The sequence below is a fragment of the Peromyscus eremicus genome, chromosome 8a, assembly GCF_949786415.1.
Source record: "Peromyscus eremicus chromosome 8a, PerEre_H2_v1, whole genome shotgun sequence".
Taxonomy (NCBI): Eukaryota; Metazoa; Chordata; class Mammalia; order Rodentia; family Cricetidae; genus Peromyscus; species Peromyscus eremicus.
Window position 1 is genome coordinate 15,904,242 of NC_081423.1, and position 22,941 is coordinate 15,927,182.

Consider the following 22,941-nt stretch of genomic DNA (forward strand, 5'->3'; position numbering starts at 1 on the left):
GAGGAAGGGCTTAGGCTAAGATGTCATGTGATGGCTTCAGAGGAGCGGAGCAGCTGGGGCTGGGCTGGGGTGAGGGGCAGAGCTTCCAAAAGAAGCGTTTTCACATACCTGGCACCTGGTTGATTCTGGGTTCTCCCCCGGGTCAGGTCTTCAGGGAGCATGCCCTGCAGTATCCAGTACCAGGCTGCCCAAGGCTCCCCTCTCTGGATCCTCACAGTACCTCTATCAAACCTACCCCTCTTGTTCTACCAGAACATTCTTACACAAAAAGAAGCGTTGCATTTGGCCATATGTACATGCCTATATCTCCCCCCACCCTTCCATCTCTGTCCCCTGCAGTTTGCTAAAACCCTTCTTTTGAGATTTAAGTGGGCTGTGGTGACAGATTGAATGACTTGAGGTGTCAAATCTCTATCTATGCATGATTTATTTTGGGAGAAGGAATACCCAGAAGCCATTAAGTGCCATATTGGGCTTGTCATGACTGACTATTCTTGCCCACCAGAAAGTACCAGATACTGATGGTGTGCTCCCATTGAACATTATCATGCAGCCCTTTCAACTGAAAAGACACTTAGGGGTCTCAGGATGAGGGAGTTTGGCTGGAGTAAGCCCCACCCACCCATGTTCTTTCCATTGCCCCCACACACTTTCCTTACCAGGAATATAATGTCCCATGCTTTAGATTGCACTTCCCAGTTGTCAGGTCCAATTATAGCCTCCAGGTGCCGTGACTCCCAGCATCCGTGGTGTCCCAGCATCCAGTATAGGCCTGGCCTCGGGTGTTCACAGATGTGTGAAGGACAGCTGCCCACAGAAGTGATGGTGGCTGCCTTTACTCAGCACCTACTATAGGCAATTTTATAATTATCCCCTGAACCCTTCCAGGGACCTCAGCAGAGGTTCTACTACTTCTGTTTTAGATATGAATTCAACCAGGGCTTGGAGAGGCAAAGGAACTCCCCCAAGACCATACAGCTAGTGAATGATGAAACTGGGACTCGACCCCCAGGCCTTCCTTGGTAACATCCTCTCCCTGCCGAACAAGGGTGTTAGAGCAGCAGAGGCCCTAGAAGGCACAAAGCCCTTGGCATAGGACACTGGTGTTGTCGGACAGTGGCTGTTACCCTGGCACTGAGATACTACAGCGGAAGGTAAACTGACATCACCACCGTGTAAGCATGTGCACAGCCATAAAAAGAAACCAGGTGTCCACCCGAGGCTGCAGGGCTAACAGTTTGCAAGGTCCCCGGCCTGGACCTGTGTCTCTTTGGTTTCTGCCTGCCCTTCATGGCAAGATGTGAGGAAGCACGAAGAGTTGATTGGAGATAAACTTCAAACTGACTAGAAGGACTGGGCGTAGTCAGTGGTGGAGCGCATGCTTAGTGTGCTGGCAGCTGGGTGTTTGATCCCTAGCACTGGGTTTTGTTTTGTTTTGGGGGCGGGTGGGGTGGGAGTTGTTTGGTTGGTTGGTTTTGTCTGAGGCTTTAGCTTAGTTGGAAAAGGGTTGTGTCGTGCAAGTATGAAGACCTGTGTTCCTTCCTAGAATCCATATAAAAAAAAAAAAAGCTGGGGCATGGTGGTGTGCACTTGTAATCCCATAGTTCACTGGCCAGCCAGCTTAGCTTGCTTGGCAAGTTCCAAACCAGGGATAAACCCTGTCTCCAAAACCAAAGTAAATGGCACCTGGAGTGGACCTCTGGCATATATAGACATGCAACACACACACACACACACACACACACACACACACACACACACACAGTTTTATACTCCTCTAAGGTTATGTGGACTTTGCCACTTGGGCAGGGGGCAGCTTCGCAGCCTCCTGTGGATGGCCTGGATTCTCTCCTCTGCCTCCTCCTCTCCACTGAACCAAGAGCCACAGGCGTGTGCCCGCCTCATTCCCCTCCGCCGCCACCACTGCGATGTGCCGGCTAGAACACAGCCCAGAATCCGTGATTCAGGGCTGGAATGTACAGAAGCCTTGGGATCAGATCCATCTGGGGCAACAGAGTGAAGTGAGGTCTTGCAGACAGCTGTGTGCTGAATGAGGTGGAGCTTCTCATACTATCTCCTAGGTGGGCCCTGTGGGATGAAAGGGATAGAAAAGGAAAGGACTGGGCACCATGGTCCAAGGAGGTTTAGTCCCAGTGATGCATCGCTTCTAACTTCCCAACCTCTGCAAGCAGGGCTTTCGAATACCCCGATTCCAGGATATTTGCTGTGCAGATCTCTGCAGGAGAACGGAGAAAGCGAGTGCCGTAGGGTAGGCTTACCAGTTCTCCATAAATGAGGAGACGCACTGAGGGGTAGGGACAAGACAGAGAAACACCTGGAGCCCCCCACACCCACGTTCTCGGTTCCTGTGCGACCTTGGACGAGCCTTCTCTTCTGTGGCACAGTCACAGGAACTGAATGAGAAGGCAGAAGACAGCACTGTCCCAGGGCAGGACAGAGGTGCTCAACCAAGGGGGAACTTTGGGGTAGGGTGGGAAGGAGAGTTTTCAGTTAAGCACACTTTCCCTCAGACCTTTCCTTGAGTTAGGGGCTGAGAGTAGGAGGTCCAGAAGACATGACATGCTGAGTGGAGATCACTGTCCCTCCCTTCCTCCCATCCCCAAACTCTCCGGAGCCCCATCGTCAGCTTCCCTTCCTGATGCCCCCCCCCCCCCCCCGCCTCTGCGACTTGGGTGTTCTCATCTGCGGCTCCAGCCTGTCTGCCTCCGGCAGCATATGATGAGACTTGGTTCATTATTTATTTCCTCTGACTGTGCCTTTTCCACAAGCTTTGAAACCGCACCGCCTGGATGAGGAAAGATGAGCAGTTCCTGGCATTTGTGGTCACAGAGGCCTCATAGCCACCCCAATCGTAGGTGAGAGAAACTGAGGCCCAGAGAATTAAACTGACCTTCTTGGCCAAAATCACAGAGCTGGCTTCCACCCAGGAATGTTTGCCCGGCGCTTCCTTTCCTTCCCTCCCGAGTGGCGGTGGTGCAGACTTTTTCACAGCAAGCCACTGAGCAGTAAACATAGGCCCAGGAGGGGCAGGAAGATGGTAGTCCTGGTGGAACAAGAATTCAACTGTCTAGCCCAGGCCTTCCATAGCATGAGGAATTGAAAGCCAGAGTTAAAATGTAAAGAAATACATCTTCTTTTGAAGTTATGCTAGGGTGTGAACTCCAGGACAGAACACTTGCCAGGCATGCTCGAGGCCCAAGTAATGCAAAAAAGAAAAACAATAAACTAGACTTGATGGAATGTCAGCTCAGCGTGTAAAGGCACCTGGGACAAGGCTGAGTTTGACCCCACATGGTAGATGGAGAGAACTGACTCCTGCAAATTGTCTTCTGACCTCCATGTGGGCACCTGACCCTGTGTATATAAGTAAATGTAATTTAAAAATTAATGGCAAAGTGAAATATTCAAGTAAGCTGGCTTCGTTCTGGTTCCCACGGAAGGTTGGGGAGCCGTAGGGTCTGGGAAGGAGGGGGTTGGGTCAGAAAGGGGGAGTGCTGTTGGCGATGTCTAACTCACAACTGCTTCTCTTGGACACACTGGGGCCTAGGTGAGTGAGTTGTTGTCCTGCTCGTGTTTCTGGGGCTGGGGCTGCTGACCAGGGTAGGGAGGCAGGTACTGGCCATCATGTCCCTTCCTGGCTTAGCAGCTCTCCTCCCTAACCACCCCCCGAAACAGGGAGGCCCCCTCACCCTAGTTGTCCCTCTGTCCTGAGGCCTGGTGGAGGCAAGGGCCAAGGTCATTGGCATTGGGGGGGGGGGGGTGCATGCCTCACAGGTGCTCGTTCCATGACACACTAGTCTTAAGAAGTAGTCTTCCAGTTTTTTAAAGCAAAGAAACTGAGGCATAAACACTCGGAGGCAGACAGCCAGCCACAGCAACAGGAAGACCTAAGCCTGGCTCTACAGACTTCAAGGCCAGGGTGGCCTCAGCAACTGAGTACCTCGCAGCCCCAGGCTGCACTGCCCAGGCTCAGAGATTGAAGGAGTCACAATGGGGTGGGTGAGGTTGTTGCCTGTCCCCACTTCACGAGCCTCCACCTCTCCACCCACCTTCGCACCAGCTCCCTGACACCTGCTCAGAGCGGAACAAGGGGCCTGTCGTTCCTTTGCTCGATCAAGCCCATTCAGCTACTCCTTGTTCATCCTTGTGTTCACTCGCTGTCTACTTATTTAGCAAATGCGTCTTGAACACCTGGTCTGTACCAGTGACTTCTGTCTTCTCTCCCTTGGCCATAAGAGAGCAAGCGATAGGGTTGACACAGGCCAGACACCAGGGGCCCCCTGACTAGGGAAGTGAAGGGGATCTGACCCAAGGAGCCTGGCCCAGAGGGAGGCTCTTCATCATGAATGCTCCTAGACACGGCCCTAAGCCATTCCCTCCTGGGCATCAGCCACCTCTGTTAAGGTCAGGGCTGACTACCGGGCCCCATGGCCAACATGAGCCTTGGGCAGCTGCAGGGTCTTCAGAGAACCTTGCCGTCCTGTTCTTCCATGATTGACTCGTCTTCCTCTGAAAGTGCCAGGAAGAGAAGGAATTGGGACAGGAAGCCTCAAAAAATAATTGGGGGTCTGGAGAGATGGCTCAGCGATTAAGAGCACTTTCTGCTCTTCCAGAGGACCAGGGTTCAGTTCCCAGCAGCCACATGGCAGCTTACAACTGTCTGTAACTCCAGTTCCAAGGGATCCGACACCTTCACACAGATATACATGCAGGCAAAACACTAACACACATGAATTAAAAATAAATAAATAATTGGTAGTATTTTACTCTTTTTTTCTGACTAAAATGGGTCTCAAGTATAGAGATTGCCACATTTAGCAACAAGGCTGGAGACTGAGAGATGAGATTAGGTGTCATTTACTGAACACGTAATTCCAGGTACTCGGGAATTCCAGGTACTCTAGAGGTGTTCTCTGCAGAGTGACTGTCAATTGGACGAGACTGCTTTTCTGGTCTTAAAGATGGAAAAGCTGAGACCCAGAAAGACACTTCCATGACAGCCACTGCCCAAGCCCCAAGGATGGGTCCTCTCTGCTTTCCAAGCAGCGAAGGCCCCAGTCCTCACCTCCTGCCTGCCGTGGTCACTTGCAGTGAGGAGATACATGCCTCCCCACCTCACCTCTGCACTCCCAGAGAGGCTGCCAGCAACAGGCTGGGAGCTTAGTGTCTATGGTACCGTCTGCTTTATCTACACATTTATTCACTTGGGCTCCTCCCTGCAGATCGGAGTGATGCTGAGTGTCCAGTGCCCTGCCCTCTGTTCAGGTCATTCTTAGCATCTTTCCTTCATCACCTCTAGCTTCATCTCACAACTGGTCCATTTGTTTTTCCCATACTGCTCAAGACATGTCAGTGGTGAGGGCTGTATTCCTGCCACCCTCTTGTGGAACTCACCTTGAAGGGCCATCACACCCTCATACAGCTGGTGGCTTCATTTCCCATGTAAGAGCCCTGACCTTTTCAGGACAAGGGATGACCATAATTGACAGTTTCCCCGGTGAGTCCCAGAATGGTATCACCCTGGTGCTGGTGGCTGCCATGTCCCTTTGTATGTCAGCTCCAGGACACTCCATGCTTCAAGCCTCCTGGTTGTCCCTGTAACCCTAATCCACCTCATTCTAGCAGGTACTGAGGGTGGAGATGGGCTACTACAGTGTCCTTATGGCTTGTTTCATAGCCACGATGGGAAAATACTCAAAGGAATTTTTCAGAAACAAGTCGTTCGAAGATATTAAATAATATTACTAAATATAGTATTCTTATTTTATTATCATTAGTCTTTTATTGTGCCTAATTTTTAAGTTAAAAAATTAGTAGGTACTGGTTTTTTTTGTTTTTTTTTTTTTTGTTTTTTTTTTTTTTTGGTTTTTCGAGACAGGGTTTCTCTGTGTAGCTTTGCGCCTTTCCTGGAACTCACTTGGTAGCCCAGACTGGCCTCGAACTCACAGAGATCCGCCTGCCTCTGCCTCCCAAGTGCTGGGATTAAAGGCGTGCGCCGCCACCAACGCCGCCGCCACCACCACCACCCAGCGTGTTTTTTTTTTTTTTTTTAAGTGTACATTAAGTATTGAGTTTGAAACTATCTGGTTCCAGGCACCTCTGCGGGTCTTATAATGTATCCCCTGAGAATGAGGGATCACTGGAATGAAAGCAAGGGTGGGCTATTAGAATCTTAACTCTAGAGAAGCCCCCCAGAATGTATCAGAATTCCTTTCTTGCAGTCCACCAAAATCCACCCCCTTCAGTAGACATTGTAATGTATGTGTGGGTTGAGTGACATCAGCAGATACACGGACGCTCACGGCAGCATCCCCCTTAGCCTTCAAGCTGACAGTAACTTATCCTGTGATTGGGCCTGTTGCTTAGCCTGCATACTCCCTCAGTTTCCCCAAAGGCTGTATCTTCTGGTGGGCCTCGGTGCATATGTCTCCCTCCCTCTTCCCTGGGCCAGCCCAATGAAAGAAGATCTCAGACGGGTGCCAGGTGTGTGTGAGTCATAGGAATTCAGGCTTCAAGTTATGTGTGGATGAAGGCAGATGGAGGGGTTATTTTTTATTTTTTGCTCCATTGCACTTAAGTCACATTTTCCTACCCTCCGCTCCAAGCTCTAAAAGCATTTTGTGGTATAAAATCTGCCATCATCTGATCCACTCTACCGAAATAAACCAGCTCCCCTGCCGTCATCTTCCCTGAAAAGTGCCCCTGCGTCATGCACTGAGGCTGGTGGGGAGAGGCCTGGCCTGTTTAAAACACTTCATCATAATCCTCCCAGCGTCCCCATCCTCTCAGCTCCCTGGGGGGCTGCTCGGGTTTCTCGGGCTGTTATTACTGGAATGCCAGCCGCTCTCTTTACAGGCCATCCACACAGACCTGCTCTGTCTTAAACCTCGCACACCTCTGCTTAGCCGTCTCAGGAAAACACCGTATAAAAGATAAATGCCAATGTGCTAATGCCCTTCTCTCGCCCTCACTGGCAGAATTCTGGCTTCCCACCCCTTAGCATCAAATGGTCCATGAGTGCACCACTGCCACCCAGAGTCCTGTGACAGTTACATTTCAATGGGTGTCTGTCCACAGATGCAAATCCAGAGCTGTGCTTTAGTGTAAGAATAGTAATCAACATTAAAAAGCGTGTGTGCCTTTAATCCCAGCACCTGGGAGGCAGAAGCAGGCAGATCTCTGTGAGTTTGAAGCCAGCTTAGTCTACATACTGAGTTCCAGGAGAGCCAGGGCTATGCAGAGAAACCATGTCTCAAAAAAAATAACTAAATAAATTATATGTATAGCTATGTATGTGTGTGTGTGTGTGTATATGTAAAGCCTAAGTCAGGTTAAGTTGCAAATGGAGTTTTGACAACTTGTTAGAACAGATGCTCCTCCGTGTATGTTGGGCTTGCCTTCCATATTTTCATCATAAGCTGTAAATAGCAAAATCAAAATTATACTTAGGGGGCTGGGCATGGTGGCTCATGCCTTTAATCTTAACAGAGAAGCAGAAGCAGGGGGATTTCTGTGAATTTGAGGCCAGCCTGGTCCATATAGTGAGTTCCAGGACAGCCAGAGCTATGTAGAGAGACCCTGTCTTGTGTGTGTGTGTGTGTGTGTGTGTGTGTGTGTGTGTGTGTGTGTGTACTTCAGAGATGGCCCAGTAGGTAAAGTGATTGCCTTGCAAATGAGAGACCCTGAGTTCGAATCCCTGAAACCCGTGCAAAGCTGGGCTCAGTAACACACATCTGTAAACCTCCTGTGTTGAAATGGGAAGCAGAGCCAGGAGAACCACTGGAAGTTCTTGGGCCCAGATGCTGTCTCAAACAAAAGAACTGACACCCAAGGTTGACCTCTGACCTTCGCATGAGTTGGGTGGCACATGTGTGCCCACACTCACACATATGAATGCACACATACACATTATACATACACAAAAAGATCTTTTAAAATATATAGATTGAATGCAGCTTACCTACCCAATACCATGGCTTAGCCCACTTACATTAGCCTATTAGGGTTCTCTAGAGGAACAGAACTAATAAAATGAATATATATATATATACATAAATCCCATATATATGGGATTTATAATTTTGTTTTTGTTTTTCGAGACAGGGTTTCTCTGTGTAGTTTTGGTGCCTGTCCTGGATCTCGCTCTGTAGACCAGGCTGACCTCAAACTCACAGAGATCTGCCTGGCTCTGCCTCCCAAGTGCTGGGATTAAAAGTGTGTGCCACCATCGCCCAGCAGGATTTATATTTTTTTATATATATTAGAATGGCCTACAGGCTATGGTCCAGCTAGAGCAGTGGTTCTCAATCTGTGGGTCACAACCCCTTTTGGGGATGCATATCAGAAGATATCCTACATATATATTTACATTACAGTTCATGACAGTAGCAAAACTACAGTTATGGAGTAGCAACAAAATAATTTTATGATTGGGGTCACCACTGAGGTGGTGTAGGAACTGTGTTTTAATGAGGAACTGTATTAAAGGGTCACAGAACTGGAAAGGTTGAGAACCACTGAGCTAGGCCAACAATGGCTGCTACCTACAGCAAGTCCAAGAGTCCAGTAGTTGTTCAGTCCACAAGGCTGGGTGTCTTAGCTGGTCTTCAGTATATGCTGGAATCCTGCCTAAAGAAGTGGATGTTAATGCCAGTGAAAGAATGGACTTGCCAGCAAGAGTGAGAGCAAGCAGGCAAAGAGCATTTCCTTCTTTCTTGTCCTTTATTTAGACTTCCAGCAGAAGATGTGTTCTAGATGAAGGGTAATCTTCCCACCTCAAAAGATCCAGATTAAATGGGGTCTTCCCACTTCAAATTATTTAATTAGGAAAAAAAATCCCTTGCAGGTGTACCCAGCCGCTTGGGCTTTTAATCAGTTCCAGATGCAGTCAAGTTGACAACCAAGAATAGCCATCACACCTATAGTGGGCCAAAGTCACCTCGCAGGAGGTCTGTTTTACCGTGAAATGTGTCCTTCAGTTTACTGGACAGTGTACTGAGGGTGAGAAAAGTGGTTGTGGACAAGCCTTTGCACCACAGTCACGTGACGTTGGACAATCCTAAGTCAAACGATCCAAATCTGAGGGGACCAAAGCTAAAAAGAGACGAGAGTGAAAACCCAGTGCAGACTGACCTCATCAGCCTGGATCAGACTTCGGGGAGTCTGCTGCCGGGAGGTTCATTGTCACCATATTTAAAACAGTACAATCTGAGGAAAAGTTTTCCAGGCAGCAATCATTCCCTTTCCAGTGCAACAGTCTAGGGAGGGAGAAGAGCCTGGGATAAGCGTTCTATGGGATTTGAGTGAGGTCTCCCTCTATAGCAAAAGGTGGATGAGGTCTGCAGCCACTGATAGCAAAAAGGTCACCAGGTCATTAACAATATCCACTCCCAGCCTTCTGGATGGGAAACAGGTATTTTTTCTCCTCCAATGAGAAGAGGCCTCTGTGTGTTTAACATTCCTGATTCCCTAGTATTTAGTGAGCAAAGGACCTTTGTGCCCCAACATAAATCAAAGGCTGTATGCTATTCATTTAGCTGGGGGCATTTCTTGCTGAAGAAGCAGGAATCTGTCAAGTTAGGAACAAAGACTCAGTCTGGTGGTGGTGGTGGTGGTGGTGGTACATACCTGTAACACCAGCACTTGGGAGACAGAGACAGGAGAATCAGAAGTTCAAGGTCATCCTCAGCTATATGAGTTAGCCTGGGCTACATGAGTCCCTGTCTCAAAACAAAAGTGAGTAAATAAATAGCACAAGCTCTAACATTTTGAACCCCAGTTCAGCCAATTGCTGTGGCACCACCTGAGTGATTTAGACCTCTGAGCTTTGGCTCCTTAGCTTGCCGTGGGCTTAAAAAAGGCACTAACATCCTACGGTTCACCTGGAGAGTCTCTGTGGTCTGTGCTGTGGCTGCGGAGCGTTCTGATAGATGGACAGCCACATTGATCCTCCTACAGCCATCCTCAGCAATGGTAATTTTCACCTCCAGGCGACATTGAGCAATGTTTGGTGACAATAGGAGGAAGCGTACAGCACGGACACCCGCCAGTGCATGGGACAACCTGCTAGGATGAAGAATTGTCTGGACTCAAATGTCAGGAATGCCACTAGAAGCCTCTTTGGTGGTACTTTCTGTGGTTGTGACCTTGCTGTTTGGAGTTTGTTTGCTTACGTCCTGGCTGCCCAAGGAAGGCCAGCTCCAAAGAGTAGGAGTGTTTCCAATCCTAAGCATTCTGGCCATATTTCCTAGTCAGTCACAGGCAGACACTGTGGATCTGTCAGACCCAGATTCCAGTCCCAGGTGACCTGCGTGTTATAAGGCCTGGGGTTAGAGGCATCACATTTTAGACCCTCCAGCATTTATCTGAAAATAGGATCATTTGTAGTTGAGAAACCTAGGGTAGAGGTTAATACTACAGGCACCAAGGTCAAGACAGACCCGAGTTCAAATCACAGGTGTTTACTTGGTGAACTTTGGGAAGTGACCCAGGCAAGGCTCACTTTCCTCATCTGTAAAATGGGCTAATAAATCCCTTCCTCATTCAGAGAGTTCATCTGGAAACTAAAGGAACCGATGCAGGTGATAAGTGGTTTTCTTTGAGCCCTAAATACTGTTGGTGACAAGATGGCAAACAAAATGGGCATCATGGGCAATGTGTCCTCATGAGGGAGCTCACCCTCTTGTGATGCAGGAGAGGGCCAGCCTGGTGCCTCTTCAGCCCTGATCTCTGACACCCTCCCTTCTCTCCCCTCTTGCAGATCTGTGCCATCATTGGTGGGACCTTCACTGTCGCTGGCATCCTGGACTCCTGCATCTTCACAGCCTCCGAAGCGTGGAAGAAGATCCAGCTAGGCAAAATTCACTGACATCCTGCCCAGCCCAGCGACTGAGGACCGGGGACCCTGCTAGTCCACCTCCAGCGCCCTGTCTCCTTCTGCCTTCTTTGGCCCAGTGTGTGTGTGGGAGGAGGGGGGTGGTGGTGATGGGTGGCACAGGGTTCCGCAGCTACCTCTTTCCCCGTGTTTTAGATAAATTTACACTGCCTGGAGTCTTGGTGTTCCTTTCCCTACAGAGCCCCAAGACCAGAGTGAGGCATGGAGAGGCGCTCCAGGGATGCTGGTGACCCCTCGTGGGGAGGCTGTAGTCTTCTGTCCGGTAGGGAATAGCCCAGAGTCCTCACAGGGCAGCTCTCAGCCAGGTTTCGACAATCTTTTAAGCCCCACTGTTTGGACACACTAACAGCTCAGTTCCTCCCCTAGCAGCCAACCTGAGCTCTCAGCCTTCGGACCAGGTTGCCCAAAGGTACTGCTGCCTGGCACTTTCAACCTGGAATGGTACTTGGCAGGCAAGTCCCTAGACACGGTACTATAGCTGGAACTTGCTTCTGCCTCATGGCTTCATGCCCAACCTAGAGCCCAGGGATTAGCCCTTGCTCCACCCCGGCCTTCTAGAAAGCAGATGCCCAATTGTTTGGCAGAATGGTGGAGACTCGGATTTGCCCACCAGTCCTGAGGCAGCTCACGGGTGCCCCTTCCTCACATGTCTTTGCTCTTCTGAATCCCCACCAATGTGCCTCAGCCGCTGTGCTATGTGGCAATAGCATTTCTTGGTGACGGGGCTGGTTCCCACTGCGAAGTTCCCCCGACGTACACCGTTACATTCTGCAGTGCCAAGGGTTAGGGCCATGTGACTGGAAGGTTATCCTTGGAGGACCACATAAGGCACACAGTCTGTGCACGTCTGTCCAATCCAGAAGCAGCCTTCCCTGCAAACCACCACTGATCTTGTCTCGACATCCACCTTTGGTCCCAAGGCCTTAGCTGGGGGAACGAAGCAGACCAGCTTCTTCTCTTTGCACCTCTACCTTGTAGGCTCCCAAGGGTGCCCAGCATTTGGGACCCACTTGCCATTGAGATCCCCTATTAGCTGAGCACACACCAATTCGTTCCCAGCACCTGGGGGGCTCCAGTGTCTCTTCCACTTCCCCCTGAGGTGGATCCCTTCCCTGTTACCCTCTCATCCTCCTCTTTTTGTCCTAAAGGGAGGGGCAGTGGTCCAGGCATGAATTCCATGTGGAGAATTTTAGCTCTGCTCTCATGTCCAGAGAGAGCCGCGTGCCTGGGCTGCATTTCTAAGAGAGTTTGCATACTTTTGTAATGAAGGGAGCCTCCAGTAGGAAGTTTTGTTTTGTTTTTCTAAAGTAATCTCTTATGGGTAGCTGGATTCTCTGCTGTTTGTAATTTTTGCCTCTGAATTCCAATTTGAAAAAGTTCCCTTTTTATATGAGTTGACTGTTGTTGTGTATGTAAACCGCCCCTGATTTATTTCTGGTATCTGGCCACTTGGATGGATTTCTTTTCTTTTTTTAAATATTCTGTTCCCCAGTTACAGAAACCAGTCCCTTTGGTGTGTAAATCTGTCACCTGTGGAGGGTGGGGCAGGGTGGGACGGGCGGGAAAATATGTGGCATGCATATGAGTTGAAATCCCACTTTCGTGAGGACACAGGGGATGTCGGTTTCCCATGGAAGAGACGCCTCTGGCCTGTTATTCTTGTAAAGGTATTCTCAGAGGGACATATGTTTTGATTCTTTCCCACTCACTGGGTTCAAATAGATTATTAAAAGGCTGCTTTTCAGAAATATTGCTGTGGCTCTGCCTGGGTTGTGGGTGGATGGCTGAGAAGCTAGGGTGGGACTGAGAGTAAAATTGAATTCTACAGGACAAAGGTTTAAAATGCTAAAGACAAACAGGCAGTGTTCCCAGCACTGGGGAGGCAGAGGCAGGTGGATCTCTGAGTTCAAGGCCAGCCTGGTCTACAGAACAAGTTCCAGGATAGCCATGACTGTATAGAGAAACCCTGTCTCAAAAAAAAATAAAATAAAATAAAAATAAATAAACAAATAAAAAGAAGAAGAGGAGGAGAAAAAGAAGAAGAAAATGCTGAAGAAAAGATCTGTTGAGTACCAAGAGAATCTTGCAGGATACAGAACAGTTACAAACCATTGACCTTCAATATTCTAGTTGGCTTTATCCCAACTAGATTGTGTCTGTAGAGGGTTATGGAAGCTTCTAGAAAGAGAGCTTTTTAACTCTGGGCATCTTAGGAAGGGATCATCCTGGGAAGAAGGGATTTTGATGTTACTGAGGGCCCACAGGTGATGCAGACCATGCAAACTGGCAGTCCACTCACCCGTAAGGCCCCTAGTTTTGCTAAAGTGATAAAAACACGAGTCATTTCCTGTTCTTTCTCAAGCACTAGTGTTACCAGAAATTTTGGGAGACCCACCTAGGGGTGCCCCATGTCTGGGAAGCAGAACACCAAGTGGACTGTCTTCCTTCATGGACTCCTGGCTACAGGATTAATAGATTGGCAGAGGTTTCTGAAGCTGACATGCAACATTGAGGGATAAGTTGCTATTCTTATGATTTCTCCTTTTTGATGATCTCTACCCAAATGTAGATGAGGGATGCAGAGTAGACCCATAGAGAGCTGAATCATAGGCCGTGGTGGAGATGCATCACAAGGGGGAAAATTCAAGTGCTTGGGCAGTGCGTGGCACATCACAGCAGAAGCCTGGGAAGAAGTGAAATGTAGCAATGGGGCTCAGAATAAGGAGGGTCAATTAGGTTTTATTCTTTCATGTCACAGTAAGGTGTTGGGGCTCAGAATAAGAAGGGGCAGTTAGGTTTTATTCCTTCGTATCACAGTAAGGTATTCTTATTTGCTAGAAACAATGGCAGGCCATTAGAGTTTTGAATCCCTTTTTAAGAAAAAACTTTAAGGATGGGGGTATGGCTCAGAAGGTAAAGGAGCTTCCTGCCAAGCCCGATGACCTACACGATGGAAGGAGAATCAGCTTCCTCATGTATCACAGGACATCATGGATGAGTGTATCCACACACAAGTAAATGTAATTGAAAAAAATATTTTAAGAGCCAGCAAGCTAGCTCAGTAGGTACCTGATGACCTGCGTTCAATCCCAGAAAACATGTAAAGATAGAAGGAGAGAACAGTCTTCACAGTTTGTCCTTTGGCTTCTACATGCATGCCATGGCACATGATACCCACCCCACCCTCGCACACACACATAATAATAAATAAAATTTACATTATTTTAAAACTGGTTTTGGGGCTGGAGGTGTAGCTCAGTGTTAGAAGCCCTAGGCTTACTCCCTCAGCACCAAAACAACAAAGAAGCCCGGTGTGTACTTCTAGAAGGTTCATTATCTGAAGACATATATGGTAGTGTGCAAATGTGAGGGGGACATTTGTAAAAGAACATTCTCTGAAGACCCTTGTCCTCCCCACAGCTGTTTCCTGCCAGTGCTTTGCTGATGAGGTCATGCATTTTATTCTAACCCATCATTGGGAGGATTGGGCATTCTCAGCATGCCAGGAAGAAGCAGGCGTAATTGCATCCCAGTCACGCAGCTAGCAGGTGGTCCAGTTGGAATTCCAACTCAGACCTGCCTGAGTCCAGGGTTATGAAGAAACACGGGGGTCCACCTCAGCCCCAAGATCATCAGAGCTGTGTCAAAAGGGAAAGCCGGAAATGGAGGAGGAGGATCGGAGCGGGAGAGGCTGCTGTGTTTCTCTTTTTTTCCCATTAAAGCAGTGATTCTCTACTTTCCTAATGCTGCGACCCTGTAATACAGTTCCTCAAATTGTGCTGACCCCAACCATGAAGTTATTTTCATTGCTACTTCTTAACTGTAATTTTTCTACTGTTAGGAATCATAATGTAAATTTTTAAAATTTATTTTATTTTTATTTTTTATTTATTTATTTTGTTTTTTGTTTTTTGTTTTTAATTAATTAATTAATTTATTTTTTTTTTTGAGACAGGGTTTCTCTGTGTAGCTTTGGTGCCTGTCCTGGATCTCACTTTGTACACCAGGCTAGCCTTGAACTCACAGAGATCTGCCTGGCTCTGCCTCCCAAGTGCTGGGATTACAGGCATGTGCCACCACCGCCTGGCTCTGTAAATATTTTTGAGAGAGAGAAATTTGCCAAAGGGGTCATGACCCACAGGTTGAGAACCACTGCTTTATATCAACCTGTGAGAGACTGAGAATATAACAGTTAAAGTGCTCCGCAATCTCCCATCATGCTGTGTACATGGCTTCATGTAGGTGCCAAATAAATCAATAAGTGAATGAACATTTGAAGAAATGTGTGGGGAAAGACTTCAATGTGCAGAAGAGTGAACAAAGGAGCCAGTGAGTGAATGAATGGACTAACTTCCATGATTGCTATGAAGACGACCTCCGACGCTTTCTGGGCACAGTCATGCTGGCACCTGCCCCTGTGTTTTCATTGAAAGTGACTGACAGACACTGGGCATGGTGGCACACACCGTTAATCACAGTACTCATTTGAGGTCACTGATGACCCTTTCCCAAACCCTTGTAACCCAGACACAGTGGCAATGGATGGCATTGAAGTCACTATGGTCTCTGCATCTCTAACTGCAGTAGCATACTTTGCCAAAGTGGAGCCTTTCTCCAAAAATCTCCAACACTGATTGCAGGGGCCTCTGGAATGAAGTCCTGAACAGGACCCTGCAATAGCCAAAGGTCCAGTAATACCCGTGTTGGACTCCCATAACCAACTCTAATAAGCTAGGAATGTGCACAGATCAGCCTGAAGGAGGCTTTCGGCATCGGGCAAGACATTCTTTCTGCATCTCAAGAGTCTCCATCTGTTAAGTGAACATTGCAACCTCATAGCCAGCATCTGGCATAAAGTAGGTGTTCAGCAAATGTACAGTGAATGGATGAATGGGAGGGCTAGAGATGATGAATGAATAATACTTTACACAGAATAAGCTTCTTCGGTCTTCTAACTCGAAAACAGCGGAAGCTGGAAGCCTTTTCCCTCCCTCCTCACCGCTACAGTGCTCAGGGAGGGGCGTTCACAGGGCAGGTGCTTCCTTCTCAGGCTATGGCACAGCCAGGGCTAAGACTTCATGCTCAGAGGATGAGCAGCGTGTCTTAATCTGACGAACCTGCAGGTGGCGCCCGCGCTACCAGCAATCTTCCAACAGAGGTGGAGCCAAGCTCGTTACTTGGCCGGGGAGGGGCCGGTCTAGGACTCGGAGGTGGGCGGGGGTGGGGGTGGGGTGGGGGGGGCGGCGACCACGGACTCTCACGATGGTGAGCTGGATCTTTCCCAAAGCTCTCTCAAGCAGTTAAAAAAGTAAAGGAAGCACACTTCACACTCTCGCCAGTGTGTTGCATTGCACATGTTTTCATCACACAGAAAGCTGACAGTTTACATCATTGAGATTAATTTTAGGACTCTTGTGAGCTCTATAGAGCTAAGTGTTAGACGACAAAGATGCAGCTCAGTATTAGAGCGCCAGTCCCCAGGATGAAAAGTCTAAATGTGAGATTAGAGCAAATGCAAAGGCTGTCTTTGGATTATTTTGAGGGAGCCCCACACATCTGCTCTTTTTAGGAAGACTGATACCTGCTTTGTGCCAGGCACTGTTCTGAACACTCGAGGAAACACATTGAATTCTCGCATTCTCGTTCTACAGATCAGAAAATTAAGACTATAAAGCAGGCAGTTCCCAGATCCAGCACGAAAGACACACTTGGGACCAGCTATGACTTTATGATCCAAGTTCTAAATAAACGTGTGTGTGTGTGTGTGTGTGTGTGTGTGTGTGTGTGTGTGTAAAAACAAACAAAACAACAACATTGCTACTCCTCAAAACCTTTGGAAGGTGAGAGAATGCTTTTTTAAAAGTTCAGATTTGAGGGACAGGGAGTGTAAGTCAGTGTAGAGTATGTGTTTAATGTGTTGAGTTACTGGACTCAATCCCCAGCACCAACAAATTAAATTCTAGTTTAATTTAAATCAATTCAGATATAACTCTGACCTTCCACCATGTGGGCTTTTTGTGTGTTTGTTTTGTTTTGTTTTTTGAGACAGGTTTTCTCTGTGTAGCCCTGGCTGTCCTGGAACTCTCTCTGTAACAAGGCTGACCTCGAACTCACAGAGATCCACCTGCCTCTGCCTCTCAAGTGTTGGGATTAAAGGTGTGCGCCACCACCGCCCAGCCCATCATGTGATTTAAAAATTTTTTTTTAATTTATTTATATTTTTTATGTATGAGTGGCTCTACGTGTATGCCTGCAGGCCAGAAGAGGGCGTCAGATCCCACTGTAGATGGTTGTGAGCCATCTATGTTGGTGCTGGGAATTGAACTCAGGACCTCTGGAAGAGCAGCCAGTGCTCTTAACCTCTCCAGCCCCCACCATGTGTTTTTATAGAATTGTAGTAGGGCCCAAAATTGCGCATTTTGAGCTTAGTAATTCTGAAGAAGCCAGTCAGATGGCTTTTGAATGGTGTGTCATGGTGTTTAAAGAATGTGGACAATGTACAATCAGTCTGCCACATGGGCAGAGTTCACACAAATTGAACCAGACACAGGCAGAAAATATTTAGACAAAAAAAAATTGTTCATCTGTATTGAACATGTACAGATTTTTCTTTTCATTTCCTAAGCAATACAGTATAAGAATTCATATAGCCTTTACATTGTACTAGATGTTGTATCTAGACACGATTAAGTTGCAGGAGGACATGCATGGGTTATATCAAGCATTATGATGGAATGGGCTTGAATATCCGTGGACGGAGGTGCTGTAACCAGGATGCTGAGAACAACTGTGCAGTACATACCCATGTGACTTCTGTTAGAATTCCTAGCCACTCCTGTAAGCCCATATGCACATGTGGGGGGGGGGGAGCAGGACCTATGAAAGCGGGATCCACCTATTCCTTCTCTCTTTTCCTCCATGCTCATTCCATAGGCCTATGCGCATCTTTTCTATTCTCTTCCCTTAATAAAGTCTTACAGTGGGTTTTGTTGTGCCTTGTGGCTTCTCTCGCATGGTAAACAGCGCCACTTAATGAATAACTTCTACAGACTCCTTTGTTGAGGGCAATGGGGGTGAGGGTGGAGTGTTTGAGAATGGTGAGAAACTAAAGGAATTGGGACTGCATATGGCTCAGTGACAGAAGTGTTATTGGGAAATAGGGAGTGGATTTTAGTCTTACTGATAAAAAATAATTTTTTTAAAAATATGGACTCAGAATGAAGTTTTGAGAACCATCTCATGGGAATTTTAGAGAAACTAACCGGGCAGGCAAGCTGTAAATCTCGACTGCTATCAGGAGGAAAAAGAAGAATCCAAGAAAGAGTCCAAGAATATAGACAGGCTGGGCAGTGGAGGCCTGAAAGCAGCTTGTGGGGTATGGGAGAGAGGGGGTGAAGGACTGTCATGGCAAGCAAGGCCGGCATTTTAGCGGGCAAACCTCAAGGAGGGGCAATTTGTGGTGCTTCCCTTCCTTAAAATTAGTGTGTTACGAAGGGAACGAGATATGGCGGGCCCAGCTGATCTGAAGGGAAAGCCCATCCTCAGTGGCCTCCGAGTCGGCTAATGCCTGTCTGTCTACCCAAAAGAACAGGTCCTGACTGTTTGGTTTGTTTTTGAGAGAGGGTCTCATATAGTCTAGGCTAGCTTTGAACTTTTGATCCCCTGGGCTCCTCCTCTCCAGTACTGGAATGACAGGAATGAGACACCAGGCCAGGCTAGAAAAGGTCCTAAAAACCTGGATTCGGTCCCCAGTACAAAACCGGAAACTGAAGCCAGAGAAGCAGCGATGAGTTCCTGTTGCAGGCCCTACAAAGCGTTCCCACCTCTCAGGCCCTAAGACTTAGGGGTTCCAGCCTGCTTCCCTGCCCGACCCGACTCCAGCCGCAGGGGGCGCTGTCCCGCTTTCCTGCAGCAGGAAGCGGAGACTCGCATATCTTCTACGACTGCGCCGCGGGGAAACGTTATATCCGGCCCTGCGCGCACTGCACCGGAGCCGGAACTGGCGAGAGAGTGGTTTTCCCACGACCCCTTTTTGGATAGATACCTGGCTCTTTCCTACGTCCTGTGCTCTTAACAGGCGATCTCCGGGAAGTTCCACCTCTTGGTGACCTCGGACCGCAGCATAAGCCACTTCAATGTCCCCTCTCACGTGCTCCGGAAGACCATGTCTTCCCGGCTGTCCAAGGAACTGCAACAGAAGTACAACGTCCGCTCCGTGCCCGCCCGCAAGGACGATGAGATCCAGGTACATCCAGGAGTCCTCGGGTTCTAGTTACCCAGGGGCATATGGCTCAGTTACTCTCTTAGCATGAAATCCCGGAGAAGTCACGTACCCCAAGACCTCAGCAAGAGCACTTCAGTGCATTCAGTTCCTCGATAACAGTAATAATATGCCGAGACTGCAAACATCTGCTTTCTCAATTTAGCCCACGTAACGATCCTAGGTGCGACAGGGAAAATGAGATGGTAGCAGCAAGTCAGAGGTGCAAAACTATCAAAGACCATGTGTTCCCAGGGACTGGAGCTTAGGGTGTAACAGGACTGTGGGGGATAAAATTGGAGATTAGATTGGTTGCTGGAAGGAGTACTATGCACTTAGCAGGCATTCGTTGTTCTGAACATTAGCTCTGAACAGGACTGAGGAAGCCTGGACTACATGGTGAGACTTGTGTGGTCCCCCCCTCCCCAAAAAAGTTGCCTACAACTGTGCTCCCATTCACTTGTGGATGGCCTCCAGTCTCACCCCTGCAGCCTTATAAAATCTGCTTTGAGCTGAGAGCACCTCTGTGGCTCAGTACAGTGGCCACATTTATTAATAGATGGCACCACCATAGTTGAGTTCATGCTTGCAGTGGCTTGCAACTTCCCAGACTCCTCTTCTAGTTTTTCCCCCTCTGATCCCTACCTAACTCCTGGAGTTCATCAAGGCCTGCGCCTGGTCTAACATTCCTCCTGTTTAGTATTCTCTCCAAGCTTTCAGTGTGTGTTCTGTGATAGCAACTCCCCACTTTTTGAAATTAATCTGAGACAGGATGTCACTATTTAGCTAAGGCTGGGGTTTGTTGTTGTTGGTTAATTGTGGTGGTAGAGAGCAAACCAGGGGCCTTAAAGCTGCTAGGCAAGCATTCTGCTACTGGGACACAAGCTCAGACCCCTAGAGGGTCTTGATCCTAACACTCCCACTGCTTCTAAAATCTGATTTTCCTCTCAGCTTCTGTATGTCAGTGAGTGACATATCTCACCAGATGTCTTGTGATTTTCCTTAGTGACCCTCGCAGTCCTCGCGGAGTAGGGTCATCTCCCTGTAATCCCAGCACCCGTCATCCTCTTGTGACAAAAGCCGTTTGTATCACTTCTCCTGTCTCCTTTCCTGACCAGCGATGACATTTGCGTATTTACTTGGGAGCTGCTTATTGCCCCTCACACTTTCCATGTACCAGAGAGCTGTCCTGCTTGTTGCCAGGTCTCTTGGTCCAGAGCCTGGCTCCCAGCAGGGCTCAGTTAATACTTGTTGACTAGGAAAACAATCATGAACTAGATGAGTAGGATAGGTAGGATAACGAGTTTTTAAAAGTACGTATGAGGTGTGAATTGTGTTTTCTTTTAGACATGAAGAAACTGAAACTCAAGTTAAATGATACAGAGCATGGAGTGGAGGATGACCTTGATTCCTGAGTGCTGGAATTACAGGCAGGTGCTACTGTGCTAGACCTATGTATGCTGTACCAGGCCTGTGCACACTAAGCCCGTCCTCCGCCACTGACTCCACTCCCGGCCACGGGTTAGTTTTGTGTTTGTGGTGCTAGGTTTGAACCCAGGGCCTTGTACACTCTAGGCAAGTGCTCTTGCATCCCCAGGCCCACAATATAGCTTTAAAATTGAAGGTTTCAAATGGTTGCATGATAGGCTTTGGAAATTTTCTTTTCTTTTCTTTTTGTTTTTCGAGGGTTTCTCTGTGTAGACCTGGCTGTCCTGGAACTCGCTCTGTAGACCAGGCTGGCCTCGAATTCAGAGATCCTCCTGCCTCTACCTCCCAAATGGTGGGATTAAAGGCATGCATGCGCTGCTGCTGCTGCTGCTTCTGCTGCCGCTGTCGCCGCCGCCGCCACCACCACCACCACCACCACCACCACCGACCAGCTATAAAATTTTCTTGACACCATTTTCTGTCAGGTGTTGAAAGCTAGAATGTGGCTTGGTGGTAGAACTTGCCTAATGTGCAAAACCCTGGCTTCTGTCTTCTATATTCTCCTACTTTTGAAAACGTTTATTTATTTATTTATTTATTCATGTTATGTGTCACAGTGCACTTGTGGAGGTCAAAGGACCACTTGTGGGAGTTCTCTCTACTGTGTGGGACCCAGTGATCGAACTCATGCCCTCAGGCTTGGTGGCAGTGGTCTTTACTTGGTGAGCCATCTTGCCTGCCCTATATTTGTTAATCTCAAGACTACTTCTGTAATGACTATCCCTGGCTGAGGAAGATTTTTCTTCTTCCTTAAGTAAATAAATAAAGGTGAAGAATCTCTACACAGCCAACCATAAGACAATTATATAGCACAAAATAGCCAGCTCTGACTGCCAAGTCTGTTTTTGTTCAGAAGTTTGTATGTTTAGCCCATGTGTTCCTGACAGCTTCCTCCATGTGCTGTGCTGTCCTAGGTGGTTTGAGGACACTACAAAGGTCAGCAGGTCAGCAAGACAGTCCGAGTGTACAGAACTCAGTCTGTCAGCTACATCAAGCAGGGACAGCATGAGACGACTAACAGCACAACTGTCTACGTGAGCATCCACCCCAGCAAGGTAGGCTTCCCTGGCTGAGCGTTGGCCTGTCCGGACTGTCTATGTAGGTGGGAGTGGTTGAGGCCTAGAGGTAGACCAGGCAGGCTTAGTGGCCTCAACAAGAGTCTAGAGCACTGGTTCTCAACCTGTGGGTCGCAACAGGGTCCTAAAGCAGATAGCCTGCATATCAGATATTTACATTATGACTCATAACAGTACTAAAATTACAGTTATGAAGTAGCAATGAAAATAATCTTATGGTTGGGAGTCACCACAACATGAGGAACAGTATTAAAGGGTCACAGCATTAGGGAGGTTGAGAACCACTGGCTCTTCTTTGTTGCCCTTTTTCATGATGCATCCCCAAGCTGGTGGCAAGAGGGCTCAGGCATTCTGAGCATCACTTGTCCATTAGAAAAAGTCCTGAGAGAAAAGGGCAAAGCTCTCTTCCTGGACATTCTCACCCAGGTAAGATGTGCTGTTCACCTTTGAGCTCTGATTTTACAGGGCTGGAGGAGTTTTCTTCTCTGAGTTTCAGATCCATAAACCCGAGTGGTTAGTTAGGGTCCTATCTCCATAGTTCCTGCATTATTACCCAGGAGCTGGTGAGAATCCAGATTTTTTCTAAGCAGTGTGTATTGCCAGCCAGGGATGTAAGAACAATTTTCAGCCATAACCAACATATGACTGAACTGCATAGATGGTCTTGTGGGAATCTGAGGTCCTGAGGTTGGCTGGCAGGAGGAACCTAAGGGAGGCTCTACTGTCAGGGGTTATGGAGATTATAAATTCCTTCCATTAAAACTCTGTTTTGGGGTTGGGGATTTAGCCCAGTGGTAGAGCTCTTGCCTAGCAAGTGCAAGGCCCTGGGTTCGATCCTCAGCTCAAAAAAAAAAAAACAAAAAAACAAAAAAAAATCCTCTGTTTTGTCTCTTAACAGGTGGTTATCACCAGGCTGGAACCAGACAAAGACAGGGAAAAAAATTCTTGAATGCAAAGCCAAGTCTCGGCAACTTGGGAAAGAGAAGGGCCAGTGCAGGGAGCTCACTGAGGATACAGGGGTGAAACCGGCTGGCAGGCAGCCAGGGCTGACTACAGAGGCCTGTCTGGTGTCTGCTTCAAACTTTTCAAAGTGTGTCTGATGTGTTTCATTGTCCACCTGATTTGCTACTGACCTGTCACTCTTGTAAATCTCCTTCTGCAGTTTTGATAATTTATGAATAAAAATTGGAGCTGTTTTCTAA

The 22,941-nt window shown here is 47.9% G+C and overlaps 1 protein-coding gene and 1 long non-coding RNA gene across 2 annotated transcripts in view; both read left to right on the plus strand.

Moving 5' to 3' along the window:
- Ergic1 (endoplasmic reticulum-golgi intermediate compartment 1) overlaps nt 1-12,663 on the plus strand; it is a 104,598-nt gene extending 91,935 nt beyond the window's left edge. Inside the window, exon 10 of the mRNA XM_059270238.1 lies at nt 10,781-12,663. Within this exon, the coding sequence (XP_059126221.1) occupies nt 10,781-10,888 (108 nt within the window). The 3' untranslated portion in view covers nt 10,889-12,663. The remainder of the gene's footprint in view (nt 1-10,780) is intronic.
- A 6,248-nt stretch (nt 12,664-18,911) lies between these two features.
- LOC131915902 (uncharacterized) lies at nt 18,912-22,941 on the plus strand. The gene is made up of 4 exons (XR_009380466.1): nt 18,912-19,160; nt 20,523-20,696; nt 21,578-21,718; nt 22,638-22,941. It is a non-coding gene; the product is annotated as an uncharacterized LOC131915902 (long non-coding RNA).